Source organism: Spermophilus citellus, assembly GCF_964194105.1.
Source record: "Spermophilus citellus genome assembly, chromosome: 9".
NCBI classification, from domain to species: domain Eukaryota; kingdom Metazoa; phylum Chordata; class Mammalia; order Rodentia; family Sciuridae; genus Spermophilus; species Spermophilus citellus.
Window position 1 is genome coordinate 119,022,970 of NC_138191.1, and position 19,077 is coordinate 119,042,046.

Below are 19,077 nucleotides of genomic sequence, written 5' to 3' on the forward strand. Positions count from 1 at the left end.
AATAATGGGACAAGAATGGTGAACTTCTCTGATTTTATGACCGCTTTCCTCCCATTTCCAATAGGACAAAAGAAATACAGGTTTGGAGTCACACTTACATATCTTACTTGTTTACTCAAACAAGTTATGGGATTTTAAATCGCCTTATGGCGATTCTTTCTACAAGCAACAAAAAAACGTGTTTTTTTCCTTTTGTCCCAGAAAATAGAGTACACAATGTTAGTTATAGTTTTATGATTGTGTGTTCCAAAGAAAACAACTTTTCTTTTGAGTCCTGTAACTGTAGGCCACTAGGAAAGCATGTTACACAGTCGGGAATCTTGGAGGGAGCAAAGGTTAGGAGAGGAAAATATTTACCCAAATTATACTGGGAGTTTCAGTAGTAGTAGTATCTGAAACCAGGCCCGGATATTTAAACTACTTAGTTTCCTTCTTTCCTTCCTCTCTTCCCCCCTCTTTCCTGCTGTAGCTCTACCACTGAGCTATATCCCCAGCCCTATTTTGTATTTTATTTAGAAATAGGGTCTCACTGAGTTGCTTAGGGCCTTGCCACTGCTGAGGCTGGCTTTGAACTTGTGATCCTCCTGCCTCAGCCTCCTGAACCACTAGGATTACAGGCCTGTGACAAAGTGCTTGGTCCCAGCCCTTTTTTAATATTTTATTTAGAGACAGGATCTTGCCGAGTTGCTTAGGGCCTAGCTAAATTACTGAAGCTGGTTTTGAACTCGAGATCCTCCTGCTTCAGCCTCCCAAGCCACTGGGATTACAGGCATGAACCACCACTCAGGGTCTCACTGAGTTGCTTAGGGTCTTGCCGTTGTTGAGGCTGGCTTTGAACTTGTGATCCTCCTGTCTCAACATCCTGAATGGCTGGTATTACAGGTGAGAGCACTGTGTCCAGCTGTCCTTTTAATTTTTAAAAAATATATTTTTTTCAATTGTAGTTAGATACAACACCTTTATTTTACTTATTTATTTTTATGTGGTGCTGAGGATCGAACCCAATGCCTTGCGTTTGTTAGGCGAGCATTCTACTGCTGAGCCACAACCCCAGCCCCTGTCCTTTTAATTTTTTGAGACATGGTCTACCTAATTGCCCAGGCTGGAATCAAAATTATAATCTTCCTGCCTTAGCCTCCCAAATCACTACTATTACAGGTATGTGCCACTGTGCTTGGGTACAATCAATTCTTAAGTTTGATTAAGAATCAAAATCACCAGGTTTGGCCCAGGCAACTGAAGTCCACAGAAAACTTAAGTTTTCACTAGATTTGGTAATAAAGTGACAAATTATTGGATCTGGACGAATTCTACATCTATTTAGGTACCTTATCAGATTCCATTTTTAAATTACTTTTAATTTTGATTAACATATACTAGGGTATATGTATTAAAAGGGTTCAGTGTGATATATTGCCAGGTATTTTTATAGGATGCACTGATCAAATCCCACCTCCCTTTATTTATTCCCTTCAATGTGAAACAGAATGTAATTTTTTTGTGTGTGTGTGTGGTGCTAGGGATGAAATCCAGGGCCTCATATGTGCAAAGCAGGTGATTGACAACTGAAGTAAATCTCCAACTCTCATTTAATAAGATGTTTAGACTTAAAGTAAACAAAGTTCTCTCATTTTCTCCATAAAAATGTTATCAGTTATTTGTCCAGAATTTTAAAATATATAGTTCTGTTCAACAATATACATACTTTAGTATTAAGAAGTGCCAAATACACTAGGCACAATGGCACATGCCTATAATCACAGCAGCTTGGGAGGCAGAGGCAGGAGGATAGTGAATTCAAAGCCAGGCTCAGCAAAAGGGAGGTGCTAAGCAACTCAGTGAGATCCTGTCTCTAAATAAAATACAAAATAGGGCTGGGGATGTGGCTCAGTGGTCAAGAGCCCGAGTTCAATCCCGGGTACTGTGCACCCCCCCCACCCCCCCCCCCGCGCCCTGCAAAAAAAGAGCCAAATATCTTTATAATCTAAGGATTTTTATCTGTTTAATATACTTTATGCCACCTACCTAGAAATAGATCTTGCTATAAAAAGCATTTTCAGAGTTTCAGAACTTTGTGAACGGAGAACATTAATTTATGGTACTTAACACTACTGTACTTAATCATTTTTGCTAAAAGGATTATTACTGGATTTACAGAATTGCTTCAAAACACTGCAATGAAATTACAGAACCTAAATCTGTCACTAATGAACAAAGAAGGCTTTATCTAGGGGAGGCCCATAATTCTCCTGGAAATCTTGCATAGCTCTCACCCTTGCAGATTACAAAGAGGGCAAAGCACTCAAGAGAAGACAGGGAGTAAGTACGATTTGTAAGTACGATTAGTTCTGAGATTCCACCTCTGGAAAAATAAAGCTTGCTACCATGACTGCATCAAGAAGTGATGCTGGGTGGGGGTATAGCTCAGTGGTGAAGCACTTGCCTGGCATGCTTGAGGCTCTGGGTCAATGCCCAGCACCACAGAAATTTTTTTTTAAATGTGATCATGTGATCTGCTTTAATCTAGGCAACTTGATGTGCATACTTTTTTGATAAAAATTACAGGCAGAGGATAGTCTTTACAATAAAGGGCCAAAGTATTAGCTGTTCTCTTATGAGGTGTAGGGTGGAACACCCTTAAAATTGCCAGAGTTTACTTGCAAGTAGAAAAAAGAAACACATGGCCATGATGATAGGATACACAGAAAATCTACTGGGCAGACAGAGGGGCTATAAATTTTGGTTGGTATTCCAAATTCAACAGCAGCACATCTCCTTCCTTCCACTTCTCTTTCTTTTTCTGTGGTACTGAGGATTGAACCCAGGGGAGACCTACCACTGAACTATACCCCCAGCCTACTTTTATTTATTTATTTATTTATTTATTTAAATATTTATTTTTTAGTTTTCGGCAGACACAACATCTTTGTTTGTATGTGGTGCTGAGGATCGAACCCGGGCCGCACGCATGCCAGGCGAACGCGCTACCGCTTGAGCCACATCCCCAGCCCCCAGCCTACTTTTAATTAATTTTTTAAAAAGTATTTCTTTCTTTTTTTAGTTGTAGTTGGACACAATACCTTTATTTTATTTACTTATATGTGGTGCTGAGGATTGAACCCAGGGCCTCGTACGTGCTAGATGAGCGCTCTACCACTAAGTCACAACCCCAGCCCTTAATTTATTAATTAAATAAGGTACCGGGGATTGAACCCAGGGCTGCACTGAGCCACATCCCCAGGCCCCCCACTTTTTTTTTTTTCATATTTTGAGACAGGGTCTCACTAAGTTGCTCAGGCTGACCTCAAACTGTGAACCTTCTGCCTCAGGAGCTGCTAGGATTACAGGAGTGTGCTACCTGTAAGAATAATTTTTTTTCTATGAACTCCTAAGTTTAATTACTCATCTCTTTGAATGAACACCACAGCATAAATTCCTACTTTCTATTCAAATGCTCAATTATTCTATCAGTTGTTTAAAGATTTTAAAGTAAAAACATTCTGAATGGCTACTAATAAATTTGCAGTTAAGTCCTCAGGAAAAGGTTATTTGTTTGAAAATAGATTCTTCTTGATTAACAGCTCTGGGCTTTCATCATAAGCCAAGGAAATTCACTAACTAAAAAAGGAGAATGCTTTAATAAATCTTTTAAAACGTACAACTCTTTCAGACTTTTTTTCTTTTTAGTCATAGTTGGACACAATACCTTTATTTAATTTATTTATTTTAATGTGGTGCTGAGGATCAAACCCAGTACCTCACTCGTCCTAGGCGAGTGCTCTATGGCTGAGCCACAACCCCACCCCAGATTTCTTTTTATATTATAAATTTTTCAACTAAAAAGCAAACTTCTTTTTTTGTGTGTGGCACTGGGGATTTAAACCCAAGGCTTCACATATGCTAGACAAATACCCTATCACCAAGCTTCATCTCCAGCCCACAAGCAAACTTCTTGGGAGCACAGACATGAATTACATCTATACAAAATCCTTTATATAGGGGCTGGGGATGTGGCTCAAGCGGTAGCGCGCTCGCCTGGCATGCATGCGGCCCGGGTTCGATCCTCAGCACCACATACCAACAAAGATGTTGTGTCCGCTGAGAACTAAAAAATAAATATTAAAAATTCTCTCTCCTCTCTCACTCTCTCTTTAAAAAAAATCCTTTATATAATTTATAGTGACTTGAAAATAAATAGACTCATTCAAGATGGGTGTGCACACTGTAATTCCCAGCTACTCGGAGTCTGAGGCAGGAGGATTACATGTTTGAGGCTACTCTGGGCAACTTAGCAAGACCCCATTCCAAGAGTTGGAAATGCAGGTCAGTGGTAACCCTGAGTTCAATCCTCAGTACCAGAAAACAATTTAATATATTCAAATTCATGTATTTGTATCACTTGCCCAACCTAGTACCATTAACTTCAAAGCTCAAGACTAAGTACTCTATTATAGGCCCAGAACATCAAACAAAAAATTTAAGTTTTAATTTATTTTGTTTATCATTTCAAAAAACCTGGTATGACTTTCTAAACAGTTGATCTTTAAAAATTACTTTAAAAATTTCATTAAGAAACTACTGTGCTTATATAGCTTTCAACATTGTCAATGTTAAACCTTCATAAACTAGTCCTGATCTGCTTAAAATAGAATACAGCGTGGGGCTGGGGCTTGTAGTTCAGTGGCAGAGAGCTTGCATGAGGCACTGCATAAAAATAAACAAATAAAAAAGTCATGCTGTCCATCTATAACTACAAAAAAAAAATAGAATACACCACAAACTGCAAATAATATTATAATAGAGTCAGTGCATTAAAATTGCTTGTTGACGCCTACTAATTAGTTAGATATAGGAAACAATAGAAAAATTAAATCCAGAGAGAATACAAAAATCATAGTTGGGTTCCTAAGTGATTTTATTTCTTCCTTAGAGATCTTTTTATCAGGGCTGTTGGTAGGCAAAAAAAAAAAAAAAAAGATCAATTTGATCTTTAATCTACTCATGAAATCTTTCATATATATTAAGATTAGATGGGGGGTCCTTATCACTAAGTTGTATCTGTTTAACAATTTAGGGTTTTTCAAAGCTCTTTCACTTTTTATTTTATTTATTGTAATTGGTTATATATGACAGCAGAATGCAACTCAAATCATATTACACATATAGAGCACAATTTTTCATGTATCTGATTGTAAAAGCTTTTTCACTTTTGTCTCATAGATAAGTGTCTAACATTATTAGAGTACTTAGAACTATTCTTTGGAGTAGAAACCACCCAAAAATTTAATGGTTCAAAAGCAAATTATTTACAAAATTATTTATCAAACAGAGGAGACTATATTGTTTTTGCTTTTTGAAATATTTCTTTTAGTTGTAGATGGACACAATACTGAGCCACAACCCCAGTCCCTCATCTCTGTTTTTAATTTCATTTCTTAAATTGGGCAGTGGTCCCAGAGGGTTTTTACATTTTTCTCTATATCTTTTTCTAAAGTGAGCTATTGAATTGATAAAGACCCAGTTCTGGTGATCAAGGTAAAGTGAATAAAATCCTGACCTTAGTATCAAAAATCTCATGCTGAATAACTTACTTTGTGATCCATGTGTCTTAGTTTGAGTAACACATGAAAAATAGTTTTATAGATATTTAATTGGGAAGTTCACAAGATATTATCTAATTTAGGAACTAAATATCACATCAAATTATGATAGATAGGGAATGTTACCTGTGTTCTTACACTTTTATATTTCCCTTTAGTTACAAAATATATTTCTCAGAGGAGAAAAAAGCATCATAGGACTGAACATGTTTTCTGATGCTTCACAAATCAAAATGAAGATCTAAATCTTTTTCTTGAATAGTATAGTGTCCAGAAACAATTTATAGGCTTTCTCTTGCCTTCCTTATATTTAGCAATTCCTTAGTGAATACTCACTTAAAACTTTTCCCTCAGTTTATGATCATCATCTTATACATAAACCCCTACAAAGTTAGCAAAATGAACTTGTAGTGACAATAGACAACCTTTTCAGCTTTGAAACTCTGAGCTACACCTGCAATGATCAACTTGGTCTCTAGCTATCCCCCAAAAGCCTGTGACTTACTTAGAAAATGTATAACCAAGTCTAAAAAATTAACTCTATTCTTTAAAATGGTTTTGTCACACACTAACAATTGGCTGTGTATTACAAAATACTCGTAAAATACCTCTGAATTCTAAATAAGAGTTCTGGTAGCATTTATCTTCTATATAGTCAAGAAATTAACAAGTAACTTTCTAGCAATATAATATAAAAAACTCCAATGAGATCAAGTAAAACAAAACTGTGAGTGGCAAATTAATTTAACTGAATGAAAATACTGTTTCCATTCATTCTTCACAAATGCTCTAAAGTTATGAACATCAAAATTCTTGCATTCAAATTCCTATGAAATACTGAACTTCATCTGTAAATCTGCCTGCCTCTGTCAAGATTTTCTGTTTTTTTGCCTTCTATTACTCACCAACTGCATCTGGATTTACCGGTCTGGAGACATCAGCTTGCCCCATGATTATACTGTTTGATGTATCTCACGACAACAAACTGTCCCGGACAAAAGTAAACTTCTTTTAAAAAGATAAATCCACAAAAGGAGACAAGCTGAAATCCTTTTCTCAGTGTCACTGCCAAAAGTCAGGAAGTGGCATGAGGTCAATTAATCTGCTGGAGTTTCTGTTCCCTGTATTCCAGCCTGGGCACTTGTGGTTCTTACAAATGTCTTCATGCTGGCTCTCCTCACACAGGAATGCCTGTCATTCCAGAGTGCACACTCTGAGCCGAAGTGCGGAAGGGGAGGAGACTGCCAACCACATTCAAGCTGCTGATCTACAAAGCCCAAAAGCCCACACCTCCTTTTCCCGATTTTGAATTTGGTTAGAACTCTCCAGGCTCAGAGCCATAGAAGAAAGCAAGCCTGCTCAAGAATACACAAAACATTTTTATAAATTTAATCACAAAAAAACCCCATAAAGGTGATTATGAGTAAGTAGCAGGCTAATGGGAGTCCATTAGGTATACATTTACTTTAAAACCATCTGATTGTTCTGGTAACTTCACTGCATTATGTACAAACAGGGGAAAGGGGGGAAAAACAAGAGAGAGAAATGAATTACAGTAGATGGGGTAGAGAGAGAAGATGGGAGGGGAGGGAGGGGAGGCGGGATAGTAGAGGATAGGAAAGGCAGCAGAATACAACAGACACTAGTATTGCAGTATGTAAAAAGTAGATGTGTAACCGATGTGAATCTGCAATATGTATACGGGGTAAAAATGGGAGTTCATTATCTGCTTGAATCAAATGTATGAAATATGTCAAGAGCTTTGTAATGTTTTGAACAACTAATAATAAAAAAAAAGGAAAAAAAAAAGAAAGTTATCCCCCTTTCCCCATGAAATGTATATTTGCTCATCTTCCTTTCCTGGTATACACTTCCTAAATTCCTTGCAATCTCCAAAGTAGTAGTGATGTGTGTGTGTGGTGTGTGTGCGTGTGTATTCTAATAACTGACTGACTTGCTGGCAGCCCTAGGGAGCTTCAGGAAGGGGGCTAGTCATCAGAAAGACTAAGGCTAGATTAGAGAGTTAGGACTTTCAGTCCCACTTCCCCAACCTCCCAGGAGGTGAGAGGGACTGAAGGTTGAGTTGACTACCAATGACAAGTGAGTTAATCAATCATGCCTATGTAATGAAACTTCAATGAACCCCAAAAGGACAAGATTCCAAGGAGCTTTTGAGAGCTGAACACACGGAGGTTCCTGAAGAGTAGCCCAGAGAAGGCATGGAGGCTCAGCACCCCTTGTCTCTACACTTTATCCTATCCATCTCTTCATTCTGGTATTATTGGTATCCTTCGTAATATCCTTTATAATAAACAAGAAAATTGTAAATGTTTTCCCTGAGCTCTGTAGGTTGCCGTAAGAAAATAATGGTACCCTAGGAGGGTGATTTTAGGAACTCTGACTCATATCTGGTTGGTCAGAAGTTAGGTAAAATAATGTAGGGCCTGTGACTGGCTCCTGAATAGGGGGATGGTCTTGGGGACTTAAGCCCTTAACTTATGGAATGTGAAGCTATCTCCAGGTAGACAGTGTCAAAACTGAATTGAATTAGAGGACACCTACCTGGTTGTTGCTGTAGCATTGCCTGCTTGGCAGGCAGGGAGCCACCCCTCCTCCACATAGTGTAGAGTAGGAGAAACTGAGTTTGGATTTTTTCCCCCTAAATTCTCAGACCTCCAAACTCATATGTTGAAATCCCAATTCCCAAATGATGGTGAAAGAGAGGTGGAGTCTTTGGAAAATAATTAGGTCATGGTAGTGGAGTCCTCATGGATGGGATTAATGCGTTTTAGAAAAGTTCACAGAGAGATTTCCAGCTCTTCAAGTGGAGGATAAAACAAAAAGACAGATGGCTGTCAGGAAGTCAGGAAGAGGGCCATCACATCATCTTCAAGGTGCCTTGATCTTGGATCTGGATGAAAAAGCTACATATAATACAATCCTAATTTTCAGCCATAAACCGTGGATTATATATACTGATAGTGGTCAGAAAAACATTATGACCCTTAAAATGGGAGAGTAAAAGAAAAAACACTCTGAAAGAATGATCCAACCTAAGATTGTCCAACACTTTGGAGCTCAGGTACTTATATTTATTAGCCTAAAAGCAGACCATGAGCAACAGAAGTTCCCATTATGTAAACAGGCATGCAAAGGGTGGAAAATGCATTGGAATCCAGGAGGTGCTCTATCGTCAGCACAGAACCAATATAAGCACATGAGCTTTGAAGTCAGACTAAAATTTTAATTCCAGTTTTTTCTATCACTTATATCTGTTAACATTAGGAAAGTTCCCTCACCTTTCTGAGCCTTGGTTTTTCTTTTCTCTTTCTCCCTCTCCCCCTCCCGCCCCTCTCATTTGCTGAGGACTGAACTCAGAGCCTCACACATGTATGCTTTCTACTACTGAGCTACAATAAGCAGCCCTTGAGCCTTGAGTTTTCTAATTTATGCAAAGAGCACAGCAATAGTTTCTAGTATAAAGCAGTTGTGAAGATTCAAGGACACAAACATATATAAAGAGCTATGAAATGTGCCTGGTTCTTAGAAAATGCTTAGTAAATACAAGCAATAATTACCACAGTTGTTATAGTAAAAAAGCAAATCAATAAAGGAGAGGCAAGTTCAGGAGGAGCCAGATAATACAAGGCAAAACCTCAGTCATTATAAGGAGATTAGTCAGAAACAGAAGAAGATGGCATTTATGGTGAAGAGTGCCAGTAATGGAGGACAGAAGAAATGTGGAGCTCATTCCAAATAACCTCATAGTTACTGTGAAACACTTTTTTTTTTTTGGGGGGGGGGTTTGACATGTTCACAATGGTTTTCAAGAATTTACTGCTTTGCAAGTAGTGACAAAGAAGACAAATTTGTCATATGAATGTTCACAAAAGACCTCATATATAATCACTACCATTAGGCTTAAGATTTGCAGCAGAAAGCATTTTTACTTAAATGAAATATCCTGAAACAGACAAAGGCAGGGCTACTGGAATCATTGGATGGTTGTGCCACTCTTGCTAAATGATACAGATTTCTTTCTGTGGCAAGCTCACTAGATGCAAATATTTGGTATAGAACTCTCATTCTATACCAAATATTGTAACTGTTCCCTGTCTTACTTCCACTTCTAGAATACAGCATGGCTTACCAATGGAAGAAAGCAGAGGTGTTGGAGTAATATCTAACTATGTAAAGATTCGGTTTTCCTATTTACTGATTAAGTGACTCTATGACTTGACTTAACTTACACAAGCCTTAGTTTACACATCTGTTAAATGGAAAACTTGCTAATATAATTGTTTTCAGGACTAAATTAAGAGAAGACTCTGGTGACTGAAGGTGTTTCATATATTTTGGCTCCCCCCTTTCCATTTAAATTTGTTGTTGTTTTTGCTTTTTTGGGGGGTGCCAGGGATTGAACCCAGGGGCACCCAACCACTGAGCCACATCCCCAGTCCTTTGTTTTATTTTGAGGCAAGGTCCTGCTAAGTTGCATAGTCTTGCTAAACTGTGAAGGCTGGCCTCAAACTTGTGATCTTCCTGCCTCAGCCTCCAGAGTTACTGGAATTACAGGTATATGGCACCACACCCAGCACCTTACCTGTTTTCTGGCAACTAATTTCCTTTGTGTTCATTAGGAGAAAAACATGTTTTAATCATTTTGTAAGTTCATTAAACCAGACCCTATTATTACTATGAATAAGCAATGATGGTCTCAATAAACATAAAATTTTAGAACTAGAATAACTATTCCTTAAGGAAAACACACACACACACACACACACACTTTCTGCCCTATTTTTGGTACCAGGGATTGAATTCAGGGGCACTTGACCAACCCTATTTTGTATTTTATTTAGAGACAGGGTCTCACTGAGTTGCTAAGTGCCTTGCTCTTGCTGAGGCTGGCTTTGAACTCATGATCCTCCTGCCTCAGCCTCCTGCACCACTGGAATTAAAGGTGTGTGTTATTGAGCCTGGCTATTTTCTGACTTTTTATTGCTGATAATATTTAGTTCTCATCTTCAGAAAACAATCTATCACAAATCTTTGGATCAAGATTCCCCCAAACTGGGGCTGGGGTTGTGGCTCAGCAGTAGAGCGCTTGCCTACCATGGGCGAGGCCCTGGGTTCGATCCTAAGCACCACATAAAAATAAATAAATTAGTTAAAGTTATAGTATCCAACAACTAAAAATAAATATTAAAAAAAAAGATTCCCCCAAACTGAATTGGTATTATGACAAACCTCACATAGTAAGCAACCAATTGTCACAACAGCATTATTTCTATTAATGATATGGGTCCAAAATATTACTGCATCTTCTAAGTGACCTCCAACCCCATCATCACTTTATTTATTTATTTTTTTAAAGAGAGAGTGAGAGAGGGAGAGAGAAAAAGAGAGAGAATTTTAATATTTATTTTTTAGTTATTGGTGGACACAACATCTTTGTTTGTATGTGGTGCTGAGGATCGAACCCGGGCCGCACGCATGCCAGGCGAGCGCGCTACCGCTTGAGCCACATCCCAAGCCCCCATCATCACTTTATTATAATGTGTATCTTCATCCATTTGGATGATTCCTGAAAAACTCTCATTTTCCACTACATGAAGATGCTCTAGGAAAGCACCTGTGGACCCACGCTGGGCCCTGAGCCCACCCACCCCCACCCAATATGGCACCAAATGCCATAATTCTTTGGGCAAACTGAGGAGCTTCTGTTATGCTTTTATGATGTACCAGTATTTCTTAAGGCCCTCCAGAATGGCAGTCATGAAATAATGTACATGTTAACAAACCTAATATGATGGATCTGTTTATAGGAGAAATTAAAATTGTGCCATCAGAACTTCTTTCAGGTCCACAGAATGAAAAGATTTTAAAGAAATGGGAACTATACAGATTCTGCATTTTTGATCACAATAAGCTCTTACAGATCCATAGGGATCAAGAGAGACTTCCAAAACTAAAGAAGAAGTTATAAAAAAATATTATAGGGCTGCAGTCCTGGTTCAGTGGTAGTGTGCTTGCCTAGCATGTGTGAGGCACTGGGTTTGATCCTTGGCACCACATAAAATTTAAAAAATAAAAAAAAAATAAAGGTACTGTGTCCATAAAAAAAAATTACAGTAAACAAGAAAATTTTATTATGGATAGGGAAAACTGCATTTTCTATAATCAATCTTTCAGTTAAGAAAGGTCAAAGGGTTTTTCTACGGTTAGATTAAGGATCTGCAGAGTGTCTTAGGGTACAGAAAAATGAGAAAGGCCTCAGTGAAAGTAAGAATGGAGATGAGAGGATGTGGAGGGAAAAAAAACTGAGCTAAAAGATCACAGGGTATTATGGAAAAGAAAATAAATAACATGAATAGAATTTTTTTTTTTTTTTTTTAGTAATGGGGCCTGCTTTCTTCTTTTTTTTTAAATTGTTTTTGAGGGGCTGGGGATGTGGCTCAAGCGGTAGCACGCTCGCCTGGTATGCGTGCGGCCCGGGTTCGATCCTCAGCACCACATACCAACAAAGATGTTGTGTCTGCCGAGAACTAAAAAATAAAATATTAAAAATTCTCTTCTCTCTCTCTCTCTCTCTCTCTCTCTCTCTCCTCTCTCACTCTCTCTTTAAAAAAAAATAAATAAAATAAAAATGAATTGTTTTTGAGTTGTTAGTGGACCTTTATTTTATCCATTTATTTATATGTGGTGCTGAGAATTGAACCCACTGCATCCCACACATGAGGCAAGTGCTCTACCACTGAGCCACAACCCCAGCCCCTGGCACTGATAGAACTTTAAACTATCATGTAACATCAGGCAGTTGACTGAAATTACTGTCAAGGTCCCTTCTGGTTAAACCAATGATTTAACCAATTAAATGTTCTTTTTCAAAAGAACGGTTATGAGAAATGTTTTATTATGGCTATAGTGTACTTTCTAACTCATCTAACTTGATGCTTGCCAAATAATGAAAAATAAATGTTAAATGAATTATTTTTAAAAATTTTTTTCTTAGTTGTAGTTGGACACAATACCTTTATTTATTTTTTTTAATGTGGTACCAAGGATCAAACCCAGCGCCTGGCATATACGAGGCAAGCACTCTACTGCTGAGCCACAACCCCAGCCCCCGAATTGAATTATTATTACTGGGAAACTCATTTCTTCATTTTACACATATTTGCTAAGTACCTCTAAAGTGTCAGGTACTGTTCTAGGTTCTGGGACACAGCTATGCGTACAAAGAGGGGAAAAAAAAATCCCTGACCTGGGCTGGAGTTGTGGCTCAGTGGTGGAGCACTCACCTAGCATGTACAAGGCACTGGGTTCAATCCTCAGCACCACATAAATGTAAAATAAAGATATTGTGTCCACCTAAAACTTAAAAATAAATAAATATTTTTAAAAAATACCTTGACCTCTTTCTAATATATTAGATGGTATTAAGTTCTATAAAGGAAAAAAAAAAGGAGGAAACTGAGATAGGGCAGACTAAAAGGGAGATAGGATATTAAGTTATAAACTGGGCAAACAGATGTGCCTCATTAGAAAGATGACATAAACACAAAGTTCTGAAGTAAACAACACATTTCTCAATTTCCTGTCATCTTCCTAATCTTTCAGTTCTAAGGGCAGCAAAATTTTGGTTCTAAGGGAAGCAATGATTTCAAGAATACTAAAAATAAAATTTTAATTATATTATAGTGTTATCTTAATCACTGGGAGAGAAGTATTGGTTATCAAATGTGCTGCTCAGGGCTGGGATTGTAGCTCAGTGGCAGAGCACCTGCCTCACACATGTGAGGCACTAGGTTCAATCCTCAGCACCAGATAAAAATAAATAAACAAAGATATTGTGTCCATATATGACTAAAAAGTTTTTTTAAAAAAGTGCTACTCAGTTCTCAAACACCTGTGCCTTTTCAATATTGTGGTCATTAGCCAAATATAATCATATTACCTAAAATGAAACACAATTTACAATTATTTTCTCATTTGGACTAGCCACACACCTAGTGCTCAATAGCTATACATGGCTACTACACTGAAGAGTATAGATACAGAACATTTCTGTCATTACAGAAAGTTCTATTGGACATGTGAAACTAAAAGACTCTTAAAACATGCTCAGAAGTCTTTCAGTAATAACAAGAGTATCTCAAAGACCTAACTTCATGTATCATTAGACTGCAGAGTCTACTTTCCATGCAACAACACTACTGACAATATACTTTGAAGGAATACTGACAGTTAAAAAAAAAAAAGTTTTCCAACCTGGAAAATTTAGCATGACCCTGTCTCAAAGTAAATAAAAAGGGGTGGAGATGTAGCACATTGGTGTCTAGCATTCCCGAGACCTGGGTTCCATCTTAAATATCACACAACATACACACAAATAATTTATTCCAATATTTTTTATTCAGAAATTTTATATTCTTAATTTACTACAACTTTCTCTAATAACATCTGTTAAAGTTTCTAAATACTAATGACAATTTAAAGTCTAAGAAGGGCTGGAGTTGTGGCTCAGTGGTAGCGCACTTGCCCAGCATGCATGAGGCACTGGGTTCGATTCTCAACACCACATACAAATAAATAAAAACAAGGTCCATAAACAACTAAAAAATATCAATCAATCAATCAATCAATAAAGTCTAAGGGACCAAGCAAGGATGGTTTTATTTCACCTACTGATAATTATATCCATTTATTATACTGAAAATTAATAACTACCATCTTACTGGCTACCCATTTAGTAACATTCTTTCTATTCCAAATATTAACTTTTTCATAAGCAGAATGTGGAATTTTTGTAGTTACAATAAAAGAGATTAAGGTGACTTAAAGAATATAATGCTTTATAACAATACATGATATCTATAAAAACTAAATCTTGAGTAATCTCTATTAAGGAACCAAGAGGTATTAATGATGTGTAGAAACTAACCAGTCAGAAATCAAGGAGTTCCCACTGCAAATATGTTGAATGTTTCCTAGTAAAGTGGCATTCATTGTTGGTGACTCAAAGAGATGACTATTAAATCTTCCTTCTCTTTCATAACTCTTTCTGGCTCTCAAATTCACTTAAGAAAAGGAGAAGGAAATGTTGATATTATCAACACTCAGTCATGTATCCAGTGAGAGTACAATAAATGCGTGGTGATAGTTACAACATCTATTAAAAGTTATTCAGAAATTTCTAACAAGAAATTTCCTGAAACAACATTTTTTCCAGTGTACGTATTAAAGAATATAGCCTTCATTCTCTACTAAATAAGAAGTCTGAGTAATGAACACCTGGTGACACTCTCATGAGTCAAAAGTAATTCCTGCAAAAGAAGTAAGGATGACTACATAAATGGTATTTCTATCAAACTTCCTCCAGTCAGTAATTCAAATGCACTATTGTTGTTTTCACGTATCTTTTTACATCAATCCCTTTCCTCAAAATCCTCAATTTTTCACAACTACAGGAAGTAGGTGTGTAAAATTAAAGAGAAAGTTATGTTTTTGATTTTTACATACCTTCATCTTCATTTGTAAATCTTACTTTAAAAACAGAGTAAACACATGAATGCTTTAGGAAAACAATGTAGTCAGGTCAGAGGAAAACATACACAACTTTTGCCTTTGTTGACCTATCTATGCTAAAACAACTAGCCTAAACCCACCTTGACCTTTCTGAAAAGCTTTACCAGGGCTGACAAATCTATTTAATAATGTAGACATGTTCCAAGATATAAATTTGGGTGGTTTTTATCTCAGCCAGCAAATCTAAACACTATACCTTATTCTCTTTGTTCCATGGCCTAGGAACCAAGAGCCCTCAAAATACTACCTATTCTAAAATCCAAGAAGCTGACAGCCAGTTTGTTGTGTTGATTTGTAGGAATGAGAAGAAAAAAAGCAAAAAGGTAACAGGATAAAATAATTGTCCTGGAATTTATTCACTTGGGATAAAAAAAAAAAGTCTTCTGTCTTTAAACAATTCTATAAATCTGGGTCTGACAGACTGTGTTTATAGAACACAGCCTTAAAGTTTGACATTCTCCAGTGTGTATTTGGGGCAGTCTTCACATCTTTATTCAATTTGATATATTTCTAATTATTTTCAACACCGGTGTCACAGTTGTGTGTGTGGTGCCAGGGATTGGACCTAGAGCCTTACAAGCATGCTAGGCAGGTACAAGTACTCTAACACTGAACTACACCACCAGACAGGAACAACATAAATTTAAGTGTTCTCCATAGCTTAGAAAAATCCTTCAACATGTGACCCAGTGCCTATTCTCACCACTCTCCCCTCATCTACCCTAATTTTTAGTCCTACTGAATCTTAAACCCTGACATGTATGATCTCCCAGGACTCCCTACCTAGGCATTTACTGTTCTTCTCAGTCTTTCCCTTCCTAAAGCTAACTCTAGCTTCTTCACAATTCAGTTCATCTTCCTTCCTCAAGACGTCTTCCTCTGTTTTACACCTAAGACCAAGTTGAGCACACTTCTTAGGTGCACTGAAGTCACTTGTAATTAGCTATTTACTCATCCGTGTCTCCTATTGCATTATGTGTTCTTTGAAAGTAGACTGAACAAGTAACATAGTACCCAGCATGTTATAGACTTTCAATAAATATTTGAAAAAAACAAGTGTCAGAAGAATATGACCTTTAACTCCTCTTAGAGAAAGGTTTGCCTATAGGTGTCTCTCAGTTTATAGTGTATTTATGTTGCAAAATGTGCCAGGACTATAAGTAGTGAATAAACCACTGATCAGTTTTGTGTAATAAAATCACTGATTAGTTTTGTGTAATAAAATCACTGAGCAGTTTTGTGACAAAAAGGAAAAAGACAACCATTACAGAGATTATCTTGCTACCCATGGGTTATGGATTTTTATAAATTTACTTCCACAGATGCCTACAGAAACACATATTCTTTGTTTTTTGAAGTAATTCCACTTCTTTTTGTCTCCTTCTCCTCCTCCTTCCAAAAAAAAAAAAAAATATATATATATATATATATATATATATATATATTTAGTAGTAGGTGGACACAACACCTTTATTATTTATTTATTTTTATGTGGTGCTGAGGATCAAACACAAGGTTTCACAAGTGCTAGGCAAGCACTCTACCAGTGACCCAAAACCCCAGCCCCCAGAAACACATCTTCTAAAGTATAGTTGCTTTTAGAATTATATAAAACTGATTTAAATAATAGCTCTGCTTTTCTAGTTCCTAAGAGAAACACTTATAAGAACTAAACTGCAGCACTACCAGTTTTTAATCATTCAAAGCTGATTTCTGGCCTCTGTTTCTTCTATTCTTGATTCTTATTTCCTGTTTTTTGATCATGTTGCTAAATGGTAAAAACTTTATCAGAAAAATTCAAATAAAAAATAACACTAGGGCTGGGGATGTGGCTCAAGTGGTAGCGCGCTCGACTGGCATGCGTGCGGCCCGGGTTCGATCCTCAACACCACATACAAACAAAGATGTTGTGTCCACCGAAAACTAAAAAAATAAAAATAAATAAATATTTAAAAAAAAATAACACTAAATTCAAATTCATTTACTCTGTTACATATGAACAACTCTAATAAAAGATTTGGTGAAAAGAAAGCTAAGATTTAAAACCAGGTAAGGTGGCACACAACTATAATCCCAGCAACTCAGGACACTGAGGCAGGAGATTCACAAGTTTGAGGCCAGTTTCAGCAACTTGGTGAGGCTGTAAGCAACTTAGTGAGACTCTGTCTCAAAATAAAAAATGAAAAGGGCTGGGGATGTGGTTCAGTGGTAAAGCACCCCTGGGTTCAATTCCCAGTACAAAAGGAAGAAAGGAAGGTAAAACTTAGAAAAATAAATTAATTCAACTTTCTATGCATGCCTATTCTCTATGAATAATAATAGTTAATATTAATTATATAGACATAATATCAGGAACTATTTTAAATGTTTTACATATATTATCTAATTCTTAACAAACCTATGAAAAAGTTACCATTTATTATCCCCATTTTATAATAGGGAAACTGAGTCACATAGGGGATAATTTGTCCAAGTTAATAAGTAACAAAGCTAAGTACTATTCATACCTAAGTAATTTCTATCCAAGTCTCTACTCTTTTGCTACACTATAAACCTAAATACATAACAAAAATTCTAGCTCCAGTGTTTCTGCACAGGTTTATTTATATCACCTTTCACCCATGTTTATGCTTCTTGAGGCATTACTATTAGCAATATACATTTATATTTCATGACAATATGTTACCTATATTCTCTAAGGTAGTTAAGAAACCTCTAGTTTTTCCTATTTCCCTATGTCCACCAAATTCTCTTAGATGCAAAACAAAAACAATTAAAAAAAAAAAAAACCTCTCTCTAAAGAAATCACTGAATCAGGCGCAGTGGCACACACTTTTAATCCTAAAAACTCGGAGTTGAAGCAGGAAGATGGCAAAGCCTCAGCAACTTTGTGAGACCCTATCTCAAAATAAAAAGTAAAAATAAAAAGAAATGGGGATGTAGCTCAGTAGTAAAGTACCCTTGAGTTCAATCTCCAGTAGAGAAAAAAGAAACTGCCACAATGTTGTTCAAAAAACACAGATAGGGCCAGGGTTATAGCTCAGTGGTAGAGAGCTTGCCTAGCATGTGTGAGGCACTGGGTTGGATCACCAACACCACATAAAAAATAAATAAACAAATAATGTGTCCATCTACAACTAAGAAAATATTAAAAAAAAAACACAGATAGGAAAAATGTGCTGTACAATCAAGTTTTATTTTAATAATGTCCTTAAGTATAAAACATGCTTAATAACATGGTACTAAAATCTAATAAGTATTTTCATTTGTATAAAAACACTTCATTTTGCTTCACATTAATAGTTCCTATAACTCTTCTTTGAAAGCTGAAACTGTATCTTTTTCCCCCACATTTTTTATTGGTGCAATATAGTTGTACATGCTGATAGAATTTGTTGTTACATGTTCACACATATGAAACTGTATCTTATTCATTTTCATTCTTCCTTCATGGCAGCTAGGGCAGTAAGACAACAAAAATTTACTGAATGAATTAAGTAAGACAATTGTCCATCAATTCACCATTCACCTTTTAGTTGGGGTCAGGATACCAATTGGCCTTCATTGTAAATATATAAGCCATCTACTATGAATTCATTATTAGATTATAATCAGAACGAACTAAATAAGCACACACCTTTAGTACTGTATTAAGCCAAATTCCTCATCCTAAAAAGAATGTCCTTTCAGCTTCAGTGTGTAGCTCAATGATACAGTACATGCTTAGTATATGTGAAGCCCTAGGTTTAATCCCCAGCAATACAAATATAAAAACAAACACCAAGAATGTCCTTTCTTTGGTTCCATTTTTTTCTCTTATGATTGATTGATTGTACTGGGAATTGACTCTAGGAGTACTCTACCACTGAGCCTCATCCTTAGCCCT

At 36.7% G+C, this 19,077-nt stretch overlaps 1 protein-coding gene and 1 long non-coding RNA gene across 8 annotated transcripts in view; one reads left to right on the top strand and one right to left on the bottom strand.

The window, feature by feature from the left end:
- The window catches only part of LOC308657003, a 195,316-nt gene that overhangs the window by 97,657 nt on the left and 78,582 nt on the right, over positions 1 to 19,077 (top strand). The window lies entirely within an intron of this gene.
- Positions 1 to 19,077, bottom strand: part of PHACTR4 (phosphatase and actin regulator 4) — a 104,045-nt gene that overhangs the window by 36,827 nt on the left and 48,141 nt on the right. For 3 of the 7 annotated variants that reach the window (XM_081308405.1, XM_081308408.1, XM_081308402.1), the window contains exon 2: positions 8,163 to 8,511. The exons of 3 other annotated variants lie outside the window; for them this stretch is intronic. In XM_081308405.1, the coding sequence (XP_081164531.1) occupies positions 8,163 to 8,220 (58 nt within the window). In that variant the 5' untranslated portion in view covers positions 8,221 to 8,511. Of the gene's footprint in view, positions 1 to 6,505; positions 6,798 to 8,162; positions 8,512 to 19,077 lie in introns of those variants that run through there. One more of the 7 variants, XM_081308404.1, reaches the window with a different exon arrangement.